The sequence below is a fragment of the Mauremys reevesii genome, linkage group 3 (assembly GCF_016161935.1).
Source record: "Mauremys reevesii isolate NIE-2019 linkage group 3, ASM1616193v1, whole genome shotgun sequence".
Classification (NCBI taxonomy): Eukaryota; Metazoa; Chordata; order Testudines; family Geoemydidae; genus Mauremys; species Mauremys reevesii.
The window spans coordinates 159,868,745-159,888,487 of record NC_052625.1 but is presented as its reverse complement, the minus strand read 5'-3'; the positions used below and the strand labels follow the sequence as shown (position 1 = coordinate 159,888,487).

The following is a 19,743-nucleotide window of genomic DNA, read 5'->3' as shown; positions in this document are numbered from 1 at the left end:
CTATTACCTAAACTAATTTTGTTGGTGCAGAAAAACACCCATAATGTGGATAAAGATTAGAAAAAGATGGAAAATCAAATTATTCCCATTCTAGTGCTCAAATAGGAACCTTTATTCCCTTTCTCTCAACCCTTGTGACTGTGGGAAATAGCTAGGTCATCTGTGTGCCAGAGTTGAAATTTCTAGTAAATTTTTTTCCTGATTTGCAAATAAATAAATACATTGAAAAAATAATTTAAAATGAGTAGCAAATTTAAGACTTGTCTACACTAGGAAAATAAGGACCTGCAGTTTACCAGTGGTGCAGATTCACTGGTAGAAAGAGTGGAAGTTATAGTGTAGGTAGAACACAAATATATTTATTACAATCCATCTCCTCTGAGTAGGATTAAACAAAACAGTTGTAAATGTAAATTCCTGAGTTACAGCCTCCATAATTGCTATTAAGAGTGGAGAGTTACGAGGTACCAGATTTCCTATTTTGGGCACAACCTTATAGCCTTAATTAGTTTATAGGACGCTTTTTTGTGCAATCTTAAATGCAATAAAAGTTGGGTCGTCTCCTCAAGTTCCCAAAAAAGCTAATTAAGGAGACCTCTGTCACCAGACAGTCATTTCTTTTGATAGTTCGCTTCACTCCAGACAGTTCAGAGTGAGGTCATAACAGAAGTATACAACATTCATCCTGATTTGCGAATACTATAGGCTCTATCTGAAGAGAGAGAGTCTTATTTTGTCTGCATTGATCTTTAACCAATAGAAAATATACCACTGACAGCATATGTTTCTCCAATAAACCACAAATATCTGGGGCTTTGAGCAACAGTCAGTTTCTCCTTTGAAAACTACCTAGGCCTTTAGATGTATTCCATGGCTTAAAATTATCCTAATTAGATATAAAAACAATGAGGAGTCCGATGGCACCTTAAAGACTAACAGATTTATTTGGGCATAAGCTTTCGTGGTTAAAAAAACCCACTTCTTCAGGTGCACCATCCATTTGAAGAAGTTGTTTTTTTACCCACGAAAGCTTAAGCCCAAATAAATGTTAGTCTTTAAGGTGCCACCGGACTCCTCGTTTTTGTGGATACAGACTAACATGACTACCCCTCTGATAGCAGTTTAGATATAGTTAGAGAAATTAAAGATTCACTTGAAACGTGAAACTCGCCTTATTTTCAGTATTGTTAAAGAATGCTTTAGGTTTTTCTAGTGTAGGTTTCAGACAGGCCAAATCAAAGTTACAGCCCTCGTTTTACAGAATAAGCTCTTTCAGGTTAACAAAGCTGCCAGTATTCAAGGCTCTGAAAAATAAGACGACATACTGAATGACCTAGCTCTTAGACCTGTCCACCACTCTACTTTTGAAAATAGGTAGCCTGTTAGAACCTCAGAGGATCAGGTCTTGAGTGCCTTAACTCCAGAGTTGAAGGTGCTCAATATCTTTTTATGTTTGGGACCTTGGTATTCCTCCTGGGAAAGGAACAGTGCTGAACACGTATCAGTCCAAATACTATTCAAATATCAGTCTATGGAGATCCTTTCTCCATGCTTGATCATCTTAATCTCTTTTCTTAATTTAGAAAGTAATTAAAATGTTTGGTTATTTTCTTAGTATCTCAAAAACTTAATGGCCATTAGTTGCAGAAAAATTCTCAAATATAAAGCCTGTAGTTTCCTTGTTCCTTTAAAAAATCTGAAGTTGTCTGGTCTTGCATTTAACATGCCCGCATTTCCATATCGAATTAAAAGATGAGAGTTAAACGGTATCTAAATTTAATTCCACTTTAAGGGCTGCTGCTGGACATTACATTCCTTGTTTCCTTCAAATTTTAACCAAAATGAATTAATAGTGCTGTGGTACACCAAAAATGGATATAAACATCTTTATTTAAACATGAGGAAAATTAAAAAATTGGGTGTTTGTTTTAAAAAGTCTTTTTTTTTTTCAACTATAGTGGAAACATTACATTGTTTTCTTATATGTTGCGGGGGGAGTTTTTGTATCCATTTTTGGTGTCCCAGATCTTGACCAATATTTTCTTATATGAGGCAGATGTCTGTTGTCTAAGTGGAACATATTCCTGTGGATCATTGAATTGTAAAACAGAAATTCATATTTATGTATACTCCCATCAGGTGTGTGCCCTAGGATTGACAGTAAAGAACAATAATTTTCAGGATTTTAACTTCCCTTCAATATCTGTCTGACTCTGAGTATGCTCATGAATATTTTGGTTGTGGTTGGAATGAGGCTGTGAAAAGTGATTACCTCCAAACCTAACCAACTTTCTCCTGAATTCTTAATTTTGCCAAAATGTAGATCTGAAAATACTCATATCATACTCATAGAAAGCTTTCAGAAACGTGTAGCTTTATGATTGGAACTGAACACATCTATGAGAGCTACTTGCCAGCCTGTTTTAGGCAAAATAAGTGCTCATGAACTAAGTATACACAAACAATAGTGAAAAGATTGCTTTTCAGATTCACAAACCAGATAACTGGATTGTTTGCAACAGGAAAACAGTCATGTCAAGTAAAGTTGGAATCTCAGAGAAATTAGCTAGTTGGAAGTGATTTATTTTCCCCCTGAAACTTCTGGACCTAATTCTCCTCTTAAACCAATTTCACGCCTGTATAACTCCATTGACTTTACTTCTGGTATAAGAGTGATCAGAACCAAGACAACCATATTGACTAGCTTCCTACTCTAGGGTCTCAATTTTCTAGTATTAGACAAATAAGCTTTCAGGTTTTTTGGTCTTTTGAGGTTCCTGTAGTTTCTTAGACAAACTGCCAGTGTCTCAGAGCCATCTGGAATGTTTACCTTCAGTTTCCTAGTGAATGAGAACCAAAGAATTTCCAAAACTCTCAGCATAATTTATGATAGAAATATATTCTTGCAAAGTAGGTCAGTCATCAAATAGCTTCAGCATCGCAACTGTGAGAGGAAGGCAGGTAGGTGAATAGGAATCTGGCTGAGGGGGCCACTTAGGGATCTAGGGCAAAATCAGTACTCGGTCCTGCTAGTGAAAGCAGGGGGCTGGAGTCGATGACCTTTCGGGGTTCCTTCCAGTTCTATGAGATAGAGATATCTCCATATTTCTTTCTTCTTTCTTTCTGGTTTCTTGGGATCTTTTGACAAAAGGGAGTTAGTAGAACTCTTGGGTCTTTCTGGTTAGAGCAGATTAGGGTTCGCAAATCATTATATTTATCTTGCTTCTAAAGCACTTGCCATAAAACTATTCGAGCTGATGGTCAGCTTTGCACTGTGTTACTTTAAAATTAATGTTGTCTTCTATTTAATTAGTACAGATTCCCTGATCAAGGTGCTCAGCATTAAAGAACCTATCTGCACTTATAAGGGTATTTTTGTGACCAGTATAGATTTAATTCATTCAAAATTTAACCTCATTTTTGTTTTCTAGACTCTTAAAAACAAAATAGAAAAAAGCTCAGAAGGGAAAAATGGCTTCAGATATGAGAACTCTGAAATTTCACATCAGTTGAATGATGGTCCTTAGAGTTAGCCTGTCTCAATTTTAAGGCAAGGGGTTATTTAAAAAAACAAACAAACCACCACTAACAGGAATAGTACTTCATGTATTAAGTCTCTGTAGCTTAGGGAGAGATTGTTTTCTACGTTCTTCAAAAGTAATTTGACTAGAGCATTGCACCAGATGGGCAGAGAATGGAGGACTTCACAATATACCAAAATACTTGCAAAATCATAACCTTGTTAGATACCCATCGTCTTTGTAGACATTAGAATATGGATGTTATTAACTTTAACTAAAGTTACCTCTGCACACAAAATACAAAAGCAGATATATGAGAAGACCAAATGAGATGATGTACATTTTTAGCAGTCTACATTTCAGGGGTTGAAAAGGTTTCTCAAATGTCCACTGACTTGGGTGAATAAATGTACAAAGTTTTGCAATGTAGTGGAAAAACATAGCATGTCCATGAAAATGATAGCCAAACCAGCCATGGTTTGAAGATGAGCCTGTGCTCCATAAAACTACAGAGGAATAAAGCAAAATGTAACAATTTGCTGACATCAGTCATACATAGTTTATTCTATCAGATTTTTAATGGCTTGAGGTTTAAGTAGTGGATTTAGCTGAGTTTTGTTCATTGTCAAAACTTTTGAACATTTTCTTTATGCTTTGGCAGCTTATGCTAGTTCAGTATTTGAGATGTTGCCTATTGCCAGGATGGATTCCTTGATGCCAGTGCAGAGTGTTAACTTTTTCTCGTCTGAGCATATTATCTTTTTAAGTCTTATGTTAATCAGTCTTGAGAGCCTTCTTTTACTTTCCTATGACTTTTTCTCTAAACTGTATTCCTAAGGAGGATATCTTTGTCTGTGTGGAGTTATGGGTGGGAATTCATGTTGAGGTTGTGATCTCCTGGACTATTATGCCACGCTTTCTCAGTTTCGAAGATCTAACCATGTCATAAGGCTGGAGTAATGGATGTAAAGCTTAAAAAGAAAATAATTTATCAGGTAAGAACAAATTGCTCTGTTTTGGTAAATTATTTAACAAGTAGGCTATAGTTAATATGAAATTCTACCTCCCTCTGTGCATTGATTGATACTGTTTTGTTTTATTTTCAGGTTTATGGTAGGCTGTGGTAGGTGTGATGATTGGTTTCATGGTGACTGTGTTGGGTTGAGTCTTTCTCAAGCACAACGAATGGGAGAAGAAGATAAAGAATATGTGTGTGTGAAATGCTGTGCTGAAGAAGACAAAAAACCAGAATCTTGTGATCAAAATATACTGGACACTCAACTGAAACTTGAAGCGTATAGAGAAGATAGAACAATGGAATGTGAAAAACCTGGGATGTCAAAGCAAACTCCCACTGGTAATCCCAGTGTAACAAATGACAAAGCTAAGCAGACAGATGATACAATCAAGCACAAAGTCAAAATTTTTAGAAGGGTAAGGCTTACTTAAGATAGTTAAAGTTCCTTTAAAAATATTCTTTACTATTTGAAATACTATAGAAGTCATTCCTTTCAGTTAAAATAATTCCCTCCAGGTTTATAACTCTTCATAAAACTTCAGTCTAGGCTAAAACTTGTCATCTAATGTTTTGCTATAGGCATACTGTTCCAAGTAGTTCCTTGAAATTGGTTTGGCTATTTTGAAGTGAGTACTATTGCTAAACTGCTGTTACCTTGTTTTTTTGTGTGCGCACATTGAAATATATGATTTTGCAAACCCTCCCCCATCTTAACCACTATCCTGTAATAACCATTATCTTGCACGGCAGCTTCTGGAGAGGAGGAAGAGCCAGCTTGCTTCCCTAAAGCAAGCTGGCTCCTTAACAGAGATGAAGGGGCAGTATAATTCTGCAAGAGGGAAAATTCCTGGAGATGTTCTCGCTCCCAAAGAGGTTCAGAGCTCTCCCAGTGAATACATGTCCAAAGTTTGGTGGTGAAGGGTGATATTTCTAAAAACTTTTTGAGTTCATAATAATAAAGATCTTTTTCTGTTCAATTGCCAACTCCATCTATCTCAGTACATTTATGTACCTGTGCACCAGGGCTTTAAACACTTGATCAGAATACTTCATGATCTTTCCTTACTACTTTTTGTTTTTTTGTGTCTTGTAAACCAACTTCCCAGTTAACTTTTTTCTGGAGGTAATTAGTCTAGTCAGCTCTCTTAATGCAGTCATTCTTATGTAGCTATCTAGAGCTTATGGATTTCACCGCCCTTTGATATAATACTCAATTAAAACTGATGGGGCTTTTTTTTTTAACCCAAAGATACTATTACCTTCTCATTCTGTGTCCTCTTTGTTAAATTAGGTCAGATTCCTTATTAGGAATTTGTCTAATACTAGGTGACATTGTTTAACTGATCACCCCAGAGCTAGTCCCATACTACTTAGGAGGATCAGTGTTGGGTTTGTATGTCATGTTGTATTACTTTCGAGAATTGGGTTAGTGGTTCAGCAAGTATGTAGCCCAGTTTGCTATATTATACAATGCACAAATCTTTTAAATGTCAGTGTGACCGAGACATCAAATGAAAGCAACACTTTTTTTTGTTTGAGCAATTTAAGCTTTTTTCAGCGTTGTGGTTTAAATCATGAATTTAATAGCAGAAGGGAAAAAAGATTTAAACGACTAATTGTAATCTCCCCCTCGTTTCCAATTGTTTATTTTCTGTATCTCATTTTGACCAATCAATACCTAATATTTAAAGCAATGAAATGGCTTAGTTTAATTAGTTATTCAGATTCTTTATTTTTAGTATATGGTTAAAATTATGAATGCAATAGTTAACATTTAGTTAAAAAGAAAACAACCCTAATTTATATTAATTGTAATCTGTATATAAATTATATTAATTAGAATTCAGATGAAGTCGATCACCAACACCAGCATGTAAGATTAACTAAGTGGAAATAAAACTACCTCAACTTCTAAGGCATGTTTCATGAATCCTTCTGTGATGCCCATTCTGAAAATGTACATTATATATTCCACAGATTACACTGATTTGGTTTGACAAGGGGAGTGAAGTGATATCTTATATATTTCCTCACCCATCTTGTGTCTCATATTCTGGGACCAAAATGGCTGCAACAGTACAAATAGCAACTGATTTGGTTTGGTCAGTTTTAAAGATTAGAAAGAATCCTTAATTCTTTAAACAGAAGATTACAAATTCAAGTTTTTAACTAGTCTGAATTAAAATGTTTTTAAAATGCTTTTTTCAAGTATATTTTATTTTTATTCACCTTTTCTTTTTATAATGTAGCTATTGAGAAAGTTTTATATGTTCTTTATATGCCCATCTTTATCTTATTGTTTACAGTTTGCTTGGTGGATTTAAAAAACAAACTTTATTCAACAAAATAATAATAAACCTCTTTGAGCCCTTCTCTGGGACCTTAAATGGGAATTAGGCCTTTTAACATCCCCCTGCACTCATACTAACTGAATTGAAGTCAGTGGGAGTCTTTAAATTGAGATTTAGAGAATACTTTTGTTTTTCCTTTTGAGTAATATTTATTTCCTTTCTAACTAGATCTTGTTTGCTGTGCACATGTGCCAGGTTTATTGCATATGAGTTACTTCGTTGACAGGTGTAATCTATTTCCACATATGATATACTTTAAAAAATTTTAAACAGTTAACTGAGAAAATACAGCTGCTTTCAACAAGGAACTCTCTGGAATGCTACCTTGGTAATACAACGGTTAAACACTGCTTCGCGGTAAATTGTGACATCTTTTTCAATAGCTTTTTAAGGAGCATGTCTTTATATCATGTCAGTTTGAGATTTTTATTATACAACATTCTTATTTTTAAAATATACTTTGGGGAAGATTTGTAGCAGTTACTTCATCTTCACATTTGTTACCATACTAATATGTTAAAGTATTTGTTTCAGGAATCAGGTGGTGTGAGGAATTTGTCAGAATGCAGAGATTCTGATAATAAAAAAGGGCAAGTTCCTATTCGGAAGATGGGACAAACAGTTACGCTTCCTCGTCGATGCTCTGAAGAGAAAAGTGAAAAAATAAATAAAGATTCTCTTAGTGTTTCTTGCTCAAGTGAAAAGACCGCAAAATCAGGTAATAAGACTCCAAACAGCAACTATAGTCAGCAAGACCTAAAAGTTCTTTGTATAGCAGCGCTGCTTACATTTTGGGGCATGGAACACTTGCTTGTGGTCTGCAGAGAGCTGGCTGCTCACATGGTGCTGAATCTTTTGGTTTTTTGCTTCTTTTAAATGTTCTTTACCAGTTGAAAAAAGCATGAAAAACTTTCCTAATGTTACTTTTCCATTTAAGCAGCTTATATAATTGCTGCACAAGTATTATATGATTGTGAATGGAAGGAGAGGTGGTCTGTGCTATCAAGAATGAGAGAGGAAATGCTCACAGTCTACGAAGTTTGGTCTACATTGAAAAACATACAGAATCGCTGCTCTAGAAAAATAGGAAATACTATGTGTATGAGTTTACATGTTATGGTTGTTGTAAGGTATAATATTTACTTTGAATTTCTTTATTCTGCATCGAAAATATCATGTGGGTCCCCCCAAATTTCATTGGAAAAGGGAGGAGGAGGAGAGTGTTCTTATCCAAACTCCCCATAAAATTTTGTTTCTGTATTGCATCAAAAGTTGTAAGAGGCATATTTTCCAACTCCAATTAAGGTACAAACTAATGTGTCAGAAATCTTACACAAAGAATAATCTTACGAGATTATTATTTTGTGAAAATTACAGAACTTGGGGCAGAAATCTTCCGAGAGCAACTCATGAAATTTTGGTGCCATATAACTACAACTGACTGGTTAATCCTTGAACACAAACTCTGAACCTAGCCTACATATAATGTTGAGCTAATTGCAAGAATTGGTTATTGAACCGTCTCTAACACTGACATTCTAGTAATTATGTTTTTGGTTGGAAAAATATATTTGAAACCTTACAAATAAATGCATATTTTAAATGAAAACTTGTGTTAAATAGTACCAGTAAAGTTTAAAAATTCTTCCTTCCTAATCCCTGAGAAATCCTTATAATTCTTGGTTTGCTAAAAATGTCAGCTTGCAGGATTCTTGGACATCCTTGATACCATGAATTGCAGGGATAACAATGAGACTTCTGGTAGGTGTTAGATCACTGACACATTCTGGAATACTTCCAGTGAATCAGGAAGTAGCAAGAGGATTTTAAAGTAAAGAAAGGAAAAAAATATTAAAAAGTTGTTAAATTATATTTCTGTGCTGTATTCCTCTAACATCGGAATTATTGGTGAGGTCCTTTAGCACATAAATGGTTAAACATAGACTTTTTAGGTTGGCAGTTAGGCCCAGATTTTTAAAAGGTATTTTGGTGTTGCTGTGCTTAGCATTGCAATGCCTAAGCCTCATTTTCAGGAGGGATTTAGGCACTTAGAAGCTTAAATCCCATTGGCAGTGATTTAGGCACTTAAGAGCACTTTTGAAAAATGAGATTTAGGCTCATAAATCAGTTGGTTTTGCAATGCTGAGCACAACAATGCCTAAATACCTTTATTAAACGAATCCTTAATCTTTAACTGGCTATTAATTAAGGTTTTATTTTTTCTTCTAGATTATAGGGGCTCGTAGCATTGTTTGTTCTTAAGATTGCTTGACACTTTCCATTATAGGACCTGGTTTTCAGTTCCATATTTCTCCCAAACGTCATGCAGAAATTTTCCATGGTGCCTGCGTCAGTCTGAATTATTTTTAAGTTTCAGCAAAAATAGTTCAGTCTTATTCAGGGCTTTGGAGCTGTGCTCCAGCTCCGCTTCAGCTCCAGGCAAAAACCTGCAGCTCCACTGCTCTGGAGCTGCTCCACGCTCCAGCTCCGCTCCAAAGCCCTGGTCATATTTCGATAAAGGAGATTAGAGGTTAAAAAAAAAAAAGTGTGTGTGTGTGAAATCTTTTGACTGTTTTGCTGAGAAGCTTTAGTGTCTTCATGCTTTGGAGCAGGGACTTGAAATTTGGCAGGCAAGTTGCTACTGTGTCAGTTTTGGGGGAAGGGGGAGGAGTTTGTGATTTGCCCAGAGTCAGGTAGCAAGTCGGGGGAGCTGAGGACATAACCATGGAGTACTCCTAATGGTTAGATCGGGGGTTGTCTCCATAATGACCTAAAAAGGACATACTAAATCTCTTATGAATGTGACTCATTAATTAATGTATGTAAAATGTTTTGAAATCATATGAAAGTGTTGCTAAAAAGAAAAGTATTGTAACTATTACAAAAACACATGCAACTAGTTCTTCAATTCTGAATTGTTGATCCCTTATCTGAGAAATGAAACCGAAAATAAATAGTTTTATTCTTTTTCTCAGAAATTCTTATAGGGAAAAGAGTGCCAATTTAATTCATGGCTGCTGTTTGAAATTTCATATGCTTAGAAACATAAATAACCCACAAGTTGTATAATTAAAAGGATTACAACTGAAATTATTTTTTCCACCATGCTGGAGGTGGCAGTTTAATTGAAAAATGACATAATTTGTGACAATAGGTTTAAAGACGCTTGGTATAAGAGCGTGTTTATAATCTTTCATGCTTCTGTCATACAGGTTTAACAGCTGGAAGAAATTTAGGGCTAATGGGCTTAGAAATGCCAATTTAAGTGGGAAAGTTTACTTTAGATTAAAATGAAATTTTATGCACAGATAAGTGCTTTCCACTATGTTAATTTTCAGTTTACTTCACTGAACAATTAAATGTGCATTTTTAGAGAGATTCATGAACATCTGAATTAAAAAGTCAAACTAATAAAATAAAATAAAATAAAGTCAAACTAATAAAATCTGGCCTATTTTCTTTTTGGTTGGCTACATGTGGAAGAAAAAATCCGTAAACCAACGGGCTACAGAAGCCCGGGAATAATATTGTTTATCAAAAGTGACAGTAACTCAGAGCTGTTGTTCTAGAAGTCTTAGAAAATTTTCTTGGGATTCTGATCATCTACATGGTTTCTTAAAAAAATTAAATTTTAAGGACATTTTTCTTCAGTACACTTTATAAAGTGTATATATGTGAAATGAATGAACATGTTTATTCTATATAAAAATTAATACAATTCATTTTTCTAGATAGTAAAGTTTGATACTTTAAAATAAATATTGTTGCTCATTATTGCATACTACTCTTCTTTGGACCTAAGGCAAAGGCGTCTGATGTGGATTCACTGCTGTAAATTAATATACTTAATAACATCAGTTCTTTTTGGAGCATCTTTCAGAAATAGTGATAGGCATTTCAATAGTAACAATACAGAAATTGCATTGTTAGAACAGTTGCATCCGACAAAGTGGGTATTCACCCTCGAAAGCTCATGCTCCAAAATGTCTGTTAGTCTATAAGGTGCCACAGGACTCTTTGCTGCTATTATTAGAACAGACCTGCAATAGTTGATATAACAAATACCCAAAGCACAACAGGGAACTAACTGTATTTTCTGCTCTTGTTTACTGATGTCATTAAGTCTTTGAAGGGGTGAGATTTTAAAAAAAATCTTAACAAAGACCGTCTTTCTCCAGCCGTTTGTTGGGTGTTGGTGTTAAATAGAAGCCAACAGCTTCCCCAGTTTTAAGACTGACTGAATAAAGATCTTTCCATTAATTTGCTGGTTATCCCTAATGTTCTAAGATAGATAAGATCTGAATTTCCTGTATTTTAAAAACAAGCAGAAACACCCCTTATCCCTCAATATTTATTTTTTTTTTTGTAAAGAAACCTTTGAAGCTTTAGCCATACAGTTTAAAACACGGCCCACAGATCTATTGTCCACTCTTTTTACGTCACCTTTATGTAGTTTTTTTGGTTGTAGTTTTAATCTGTTCAGGCCCTTGTTGAAAAAAATAACAAAAAAACATTCAAGCTACTGTAAAATTATCTTTAAGATTTTAATTTTTAGCATATTTTGATTTAGGTGTTCACGAGAAACAAGAATTCAAGAAAAAGAAAACTGAGAAAGGGGGATCAACTGGTAATATACCTCCACCAGCTGTGCCAGCTTCTAAACCTTCTGCTGATCAGATAAGACAAAGTGTCAGACAATCTCTTAAAGAAATTCTGATGAAAAGGTATAGGTACATTACCAGATGAATTGTCTATTTTCATATATAGTTATTTATTTTAAAAAATCTATACTCTTTTTTTTTTTTTTTTTTTTTCCCCAGACTTACAGACTCCAGTTTGAAGATTCCTGAGGAAAGAGCAGCAAAAGTTGCCACAAGGATTGAAAAAGAACTGTTTTCTTTTTTTCGGGACACAGATTCTAAATATAAGAACAAATACAGAAGTTTGATGTTCAATCTAAAGGATCCCAAAAATAATGTATGTCTTCTTCATCTATAATTCTTTCAAAGAAAGAAATCCTTTAGCTGATTAACTGTTTCACATCCTGGTCGCCACCTTCTTTTCCTTTCTCTTATTCTACAGAAGTCATCTCCTTCCATCTTTCTCCATTTTCTTTCCTCCTTTCCCTGTTCAGTTAAGACCTTTGAGTCTCCAATGTCCACATTTCCCCGTGACTGCGGATGCTGCTATATCCTTCCATTGTCCAACCCTTGTAGTCTGTTTCTCTCCTTTCACTGTCTGTCTTTCAGCCACTGCTTTTCGCATAATCCCATTTTACACATGTCCACTTTCAGTTCTATCCAGCAGCCTATCCTTCCATTTCACCTTTATTCCATTCATTTCAGAATTATCAATCCCCTAATCCACACCACTACTACAATAATATTTTCCTGTGAAGACATTCCATTAGGCTGCATCATCTCCCTTCCCTCCCACCCACCCACCCACTACCGGCCATCATTCTTCTTGTCTTCAAGATCAGGATTTTTAACAAGAAAATTGTCCTGGTTCATGGAACTCTATCCGTTCTGTTCTTGACGATTCTTGTTTCTTCTTGTTCTTGTTTCACCATGCTTGTATCTCCTCCATAACTACATGTCCCTGTCTTGGTATATAGATCACTATGTAAGTCCAATGCTGGTGACAAGATGCAACCTTGAGCTCACTGTTCAGTGGGTAATACACAAAGTTCTACAGATCCTACTTCTGGAGTACAAAGAACTAGTTTTTCTTATCTGCTTTACGCAGCTACCCAAGTGGATTGCACCCATTTAATTAAAGTGATTTAAATTGGTATAAAAACTGTGTGCAGACTAGCCTCTATAGTTCTTCCTCCAACCCTTTTTCTGCTGAGTACTGTATGGAATTTGCTACATTCTTTTTAAAGATCTGAAAAATATCTTTCATGAAATCACTGCTGCATTGGGTCTAAGCTGATTTTCCCTTTGAACATCATCTTATTATGTGTTTCCGTAACTGTAAATACGAAATGTTTAAAGAAAAAAAGTTTAACCAATTTCTGGCTTTGCTGTGGGGAAAACAATTAATGGCCTACAGAATTGTTTCCCTCCACAAAACCCATTAATGCTTTCCACAATAATACCTCTTAAGGTATGAAATTGCTGTAAAGTAACTTGTATTCCCAGGAATAATGGGTTATAGATAAGAATGTATAGTGTTGGCATTAAGTATAGAATATATTCCCAAAGGTTATTCTGCTACTCTAGTTTTAATTTGCTGCTTATTGATTTGTTGTTAGAAATCAACTTTTTTTTTGCATCACTAATTAATGTTTGTCCTTCTTCCAGATATTATTTAAGAGAGTACTGAAAGGAGAGGTTACCCCTGATCATCTCATAAGAATGAGCCCAGAAGAGCTGGCTTCTAAAGAGCTAGCTGCTTGGAGACAAAGAGAAAACAGACACGTAAGATTTGTCAACTACAGTAGAGTGAGATGTGTAATGATGTTTCAGTTTTATTTGGTTTTCAAGTTACCTGTACACTTTCAGAAATTCAAAATACTTATTGGAAAAAAATCCAGTTGGATAGGACTTGACTTGGCTAAGGAGAGGAAGGAAGGGTAGAGACCGTACTCCCATGTGCTAAGCCCAGAGAGGTGAATGTAGTACAGTGGAGTTGCATCATAGGTGCATTTAACTTACGCGATTTTAACTATATGCGCTCGGCAAAACAAAAAGGAGAAAAATAGCAATAATACTGTACCTGTAATGTGAGCGATTCGACCCGCCATTCCACTCAATGAGCGTTTGACTATACACTATTTTCGCCTTACGCGCTGACTTCAGAACCTAACCCCCGTGTAAGATGCGACCCCTCTGTAACTATTACATTCAAAGGTATATAAAGCTTTTGATACGGTCTCCCACAGTATTCTTGACAGCAAGTTAAAGAAGTATGGGCTGGATGAATGGACTATAAGGTGGATAGAAAGCTGGCTAGATTGTCGGGCTCAGCGGGTAGTGATCAATGGCTCGATGTCTAGTTGGCATCCAATATCAAGTGGAGTGCCCCAAGGGTTGGTCCTGGGGCCAGTTTTGTTTAATATCTTCATTAATGATCTGGAGGATGGCGTGGATTGCACCTTCAGCAAGTTTACAGATGACACTAAACTGGGAGGAGTGGTAGATCCGCTGGAGGGTAGGGATAGATACAGAGGGACTTAGACAAATTAGAGGATTGGGCCAAAAGAAATCTGATGAGGTTCAACAAGGGCAAGTGCAGAGTCCTGCACTTAGGATAGATGAATCCCATGGACTGCTACAGACTAGGGACCGAATGGCTAGGAAGCAGTTCTGCAGAAAAGGGGGGGAGTTACAGTGGACGAGAAGCTGGATATGAATTGACAGTGTGCCCTTGTTGCCAAGAAGGCTACTGGTATTTGGGGCTGTATAAGTAGGGGCATTGCCATTAGATCGAGGGACGTGATCATTCCCCTCTATTCGCTATTGGTGAGGCCTCATCTGGAGTACTGTGTCCAGTTTTTGGGCCCCACACTACAAGAAGGATGTGGAAAAATTGGAGAGAGTCCACTGGAGGGCAACAAAAATGATTAGGGGGCTGGAGCACATGACTTATGAGGAGATGCTGAGGGAACTGGGATTGTTTAGTCTGCAGAAGAGAAGAATGAGGGGGAATTTGATAGCTGCTTTCAACTACCTGAAATGGGGTTCCAGAGAGGATGGATCTAGACTGTTCTCAGTGGTACCAGATGACAGAACAAGGAGTAATGGTCTCAAGTTGCAGTGGGGGAGATTTAGGGTGACCAGATAGCAAGTGTGAAAAATCGGGATGGGAGTGGGTGGTAATAGGAGCCTATATAAGAAAAAGACCCAAAAATTGGGACTGTCCCTATAAAATACTAACTAGGGAGGTTTAGGTTGGATATTAGGAAAAAAAAATTCATTGGAGGGTGGTGAAGCACTGGAGTGGGCGAGATGGTGGAATCTCCTTCCTTAGAGGGTTTTCAGGTCAGGCAGGACAAAGCCCTGGCTGGGATGATTTAGTTGGTGATTGATACTGCTTTGAGCGGAGTTCGACTAGATGACCTCCTGAGGTCCTTTCCAACCCTGATATTCTATGATTCTATGATTTGAAAAGAAGAGTGAAGAGCTGGATTATGGGATCATTTCAGTCATTTTGTGGTGAGAAAGGTTTAAAGTAGGTGAACCAACTATTTGATGTTACTGATTGGTGTTCCAAGAAGTCCCACCTAATGAGAGATGCAGACAGTTGCTGCTTTGAAAGGGAACATGAGTTGGTGAGAAGGGTTCACTGAACTGTAGTGTCAGTGAAGTAAGGGGGTAGCTTCTGCATCCAAACTAGGAGTTGGATATTTTCCCCTTCCCGATACAGATACTTCTGCTCTCCTTCTGCTCTGTCTTAAGATTGATGTCTTCCTCCTTACTCTCATTTAGTAGCAAGATTCTGGGGTCACCCCAACACTTATACAGATTTCCTCAAGAGGGGAGACTCTCTTCATATCTGACAGCCCTAGCTTAGGCATCTGTTATTGATATCTGACACATCAGAGCAGTCCCTTGCACCAACAAAACAGTAAGTAGGGGCTAAAAATCTGACTTGGCAGTTTTAAGAGAATAATCTACAGTGAAATAAACTCCCAATAGTTTGAAGAAATTAATAGTTTAGTTTGGGGATCTCAAAATAGACATCCACATTTAAGTCTCCTGCAGCGACGTTACTCTGGCCATAGGTTGAAAGGGGGAACGAGATTACAGATGGTCCTCTTTTATTGGGAAGACACCTATTAAAATGCCACGCAGGCGCTCAGGGCTGTGGTGGGGAGAGATGCCCCTCCCTACTAACCAACAGACTAAACCCAGGAGTGCTTAGACCCATATTGGTCAGCTCCAACTTAATCAGGCAGGTATTAGCAATGAACCTTCTAAGAGTTCATCCTTTTATGTCCTTTAACAAACAAATGATGTCATATTCTATTGCTGACTTCGGTAAAATCAGATTTTGGCCAATTTGCGGTTAGTATTGATTCAACATGCACAATCTTTTCTTATAACTATCTTTAATAATTGGGGCATCTACTTCTATCTTATCAGTTATCTTTCAGGTCCAGTTTTTCCAAATAAGTCATTTTTTTCCCAAGGCCTTACTACGACTTCTAACAAACTTAAACTATAAAACGATTGGGTCTAAATTAACTGTTATCACTCAAAGAGATCTTGGACTCATTGTGGATAGTTCTCTGAAAATATCCACTCAGTGTGCAGTGGCTGTCAATGTGCAGTGGCTGATCTGATAAAGGCCGACAAAATCATGACTGATCTGGAGAAAATAAATAAGGAAGTGTTGTTATTTATTCCTCATAACACAAGAAATAGAGGTCACAAAATGAAACCAATAGGCTGCAGGTTTAAAACAAAGGGAAGTATTTCTTCATACCATGCACAGTCAACCTGTGGAACTCTTTGCCAGAGGATGTTGTGAAGGCCAAGACTATAACAATGTTCAAAAAAAGAACTAGCCGAGTTCATGGAGGATAGGTCCATCTATCGCTATTAGCCAGGATGGACGGGAATGGTGTCCCTAGCCTCTGTTTGCCAGAAGCTGGGAATGGGCAGCAGGAGACAGATCACTTGATGATTACCTGTTCTGTTCATTCTTTCTCAAGCATCTGGCATTGGCCACTGTCGGAAGACAGGATACTGGGCTAGATGGACAATTAGTCTGACCCAAAATGGCCATTCTTATGTTCTTAAGTTCTTATAACCTACAGAACTATGTTTTTTTTTTCTTTTTAATTTAATGTATCCCTTTATATCCTACAGCTAAGACTACGATTTAGTCACAGAGGTTGTGGAGCTCCCGGGGGGCAAGGGAACTCCCAGGCAGAGGTGGTGGCACCCCCAAGCTTGTGGACAGCAGTGGCACCCCCAAGCTCCCTGCCGCAGCAGGTCCCCAGAGCTGCAGGTGATGGGGGTACCCTGCAACACCCAGCCCCCACGGGCAGCAGGGACAGGGATCCCTGGAGCTGCAGGCGGCAGGTTTACCTTGCAGCCCCCAGCTGCTGCAGTGGGCTCCTAGCCCCTGCACAGTTGCCCCCCTTCAGACAGTGTAGGGATCTGCAGATCCCCATTTTGTCCAGGATATTTTTAGTAAAAGTCATGGACAGGTCACGGCTTCCGTGAATTTCTTTTTTGCCCATGACCCGCCCCAGATTTTTACTGACAAATCTGAAGCAGTTGAAGTAACTTAGGGTATGTCTACACTACGAAATTAGGTCGATTTTATAGAAGTTGGTTTTTAGAAACTGATTTTATACAGTCGATTGCATATGTCCACACTAAGTGCATTAAGTCGGCAGAGTGTATCCTCACTACTGTGGCTAGCGTCGACTTACAGAGCAGTGCACTGTGGGTAGCTATCCCACACTTCCCACAGTCTCCACTGCCCATTGGAATTCTGGATTAAGCTTCCAATGCCTGATGGGGCAAAAACATTGTTGCGGGTGGTTTTGGGTACCTGTCGTCACACCCGCCCCCATGAAAGCAACGGCAGACAATTGTTTCGCGCCTTTTTTCCTGGGTTACCCGTGCAGACTCCATACCACGGCAAGCATGGAACCCGCTCAGCTCACCGTCACCGTACGTCTCCTGGGTGCTGCTGGCGACGCAGTATCACATTGCTACACAGCAGCAGCTCCTTGCCTTTGCAGCAGATGGTGCAGTAGGACTGATAGCCGTCGTACATCTCCTGGGTGCTCCTGGCAGACCTCGGTGAGGTTGATCAGGGGCACCTGGACAGACATGGCTATCCTCTTCTTAGAGCACCAAGTGGGAGCCAGAGACTACAGGTCATTCTCTTCTTTAAGTTTCGTCTCATGGAGATTCAGTCCTGCCTGGAATATCATGTGAGCTGGAGGCTTCTGCCTCAGGTTGCTCTCCCAGAGGCAGCAGTGTGTGGTCACACCTCCGCTTGCTCCCATGGCTCATGAAGCCTGGACAGTAGTAAAGAGCAGTTCAACTATAGGCTGAGCAAGTGCAGAATGGTGGTAGAATGTGCCTTTGGACGTTTAAAAGCTTGTGGTGCTGTTTGCTTACTAGGTCATACCTCAGAGCAACCAACATTCCCATTGTTATTGCTGCTTGCTATGTGCTCCATAATATCTGAGAGAGTAAGGGGGAGACATTTATGGCGGGGTGGGAGGTTGAGGCAAATTGCCTGGTGTCCGATTTTGAGCAGCCAGACAGCAGGGCAATTAGAAGAGCACAGCAAGGCGCGCAGCACATCAGAGATGCTTTGAAAACCAGTTTCGTGGCTGGCCAGGCTTCAGTGTGACAGTTGTGTATGTTTCTCCTTGATGCAAACCTGCCCCCTTTGTTGATTTTAATTCCCTGTAAGCCAACCCCCCTACCCCCTTCGAAATAAAGTAACTATTGTTTTGAAACCATGCATTCTCTTTATTAATTAAAAATAATAATTAGATAACGGACAAGGTAGCCTGGGTGGGGTGGGGGAGGAGATAAGGAAAAGGGCACATTGCTTATTGTAGCCACACTAAAAATCAAACTGTTTGAATGACAGCCTTCTGTTGCTTTGGCCCTCTCTCTGGATTGGAGTGGCTGGGTGCCCAGAGCCTTCCCCCCACTCCCATCCACGTTCTTGGGCATCTGGGTGAGGAACATGGGGACAAGGATAGGTGGTTATACAGTGGATGCAGCGGGGGGCTGTGCTCTTGTTGGCTTTCCTGTAGCTCCAGCAGATGCTGCTTCATGTCCGTTTGCTTCCCCAACAGACACTTCATCGTGTCCGTTTGCTCCCCCATTAGCCTCAACATCGCATCCTCCCTCTGCTATTCGTGCTCACTTAATTCTTTCCGGTCCTCTGCCACTGAATGCCTCCATGCATTAAGTTGTGCCCTATCAGTGCGGGAGGACTGAATAAAATAGGTCAGAAAATATGTAATCACAAGTGCGTTTTTTTTCACCTTCTAATCTGCGATAACCTCAGAGATGGAGATGATAGGAGGAGCATAGAAACATTCTATGCTCTATGATTCTGGGGGACTGCCTGGTCACCTGTGCTGCTGAGTTTGCCATGCTGTCCAAAGAGGATATGAAATTCAAAAGTTCCTGGGGCTTTTCCTGTGTACCTGGCTAGTGCATCTGAGTTCAAAGTGCAGTCCAGAGCGGTCACAATGGAGCACTCTGGGATAGCTCCCGGAGGCCAGTACCGTCAATTTGCGTCTGCACTACCCCAAATTCGACTCAGCAAGGTTGATTTTAGTGCTGCTTCCCTCGCCGGGGAGTAGTACAGAAGTCTATTTTGAGCCAGTCGACAGAGCGGGGTTGGTTGACCTAAAGGGGCTAAATTTGACGTAACCGTGCAGTGTAAACCAGGGTTTAGACGGCTGACTTCAGTACTGCTACATTATTTCACACCAGCTGAAACTGTAGCTCCCCATAGTGTTTGTTGTAAAGTTGTAAGACAGTTTTGCATGTGTGAGAATCCAGATAAACTTGGCCCTTATGAGTTGAATCACTAGTTGGTACTGTTGCTTGCGTTCTAGACACTTGTAATTGTGGTAACTCCTCCTGATTCTCTGGCTGGTTGGTCATGATGCCTATAGTCAGACTTTTTCAGGACAGGGTCCACAGCCGGCAGTGGATTTATCATGAATAGTCTGTGGAGAATGCTGAGAATTTAATCTTTATACAGAGGGCAAATGTGTTGTGTTGAAGAGGCAGTTTTGTGAGCACAGGATTTTTGTAACTGATGTATGCCACCTGAGTGTACCTGTAGTAAGCTTGACAGGTACATAAGTTAAACAGTGTAAATTAACTTGTATTCTGTACTCTTA

General features: G+C 38.7%; 1 protein-coding gene across 15 annotated transcripts in view; it reads left to right on the top strand.

The window, feature by feature from the left end:
• PHF3 (PHD finger protein 3) overlaps positions 1–19,743 on the top strand; it is an 80,395-nt gene that overhangs the window by 37,341 nt on the left and 23,311 nt on the right. For 12 of the 15 annotated variants that reach the window (XM_039531951.1, XM_039531955.1, XM_039531953.1 and 9 more), the window contains 5 exons: positions 4,628–4,955; positions 7,425–7,608; positions 11,461–11,614; positions 11,711–11,867; positions 13,199–13,315. In XM_039531951.1, coding sequence (XP_039387885.1) covers positions 4,628–4,955; positions 7,425–7,608; positions 11,461–11,614; positions 11,711–11,867; positions 13,199–13,315 — 940 coding nt within the window. Of the gene's footprint in view, positions 1–1,764; positions 2,962–3,048; positions 4,517–4,627; positions 4,956–7,424; positions 7,609–11,460; positions 11,615–11,710; positions 11,868–13,198; positions 13,316–19,743 lie in introns of those variants that run through there. The other 3 variants (XM_039531958.1, XM_039531962.1, XM_039531959.1) reach the window with 3 other exon arrangements.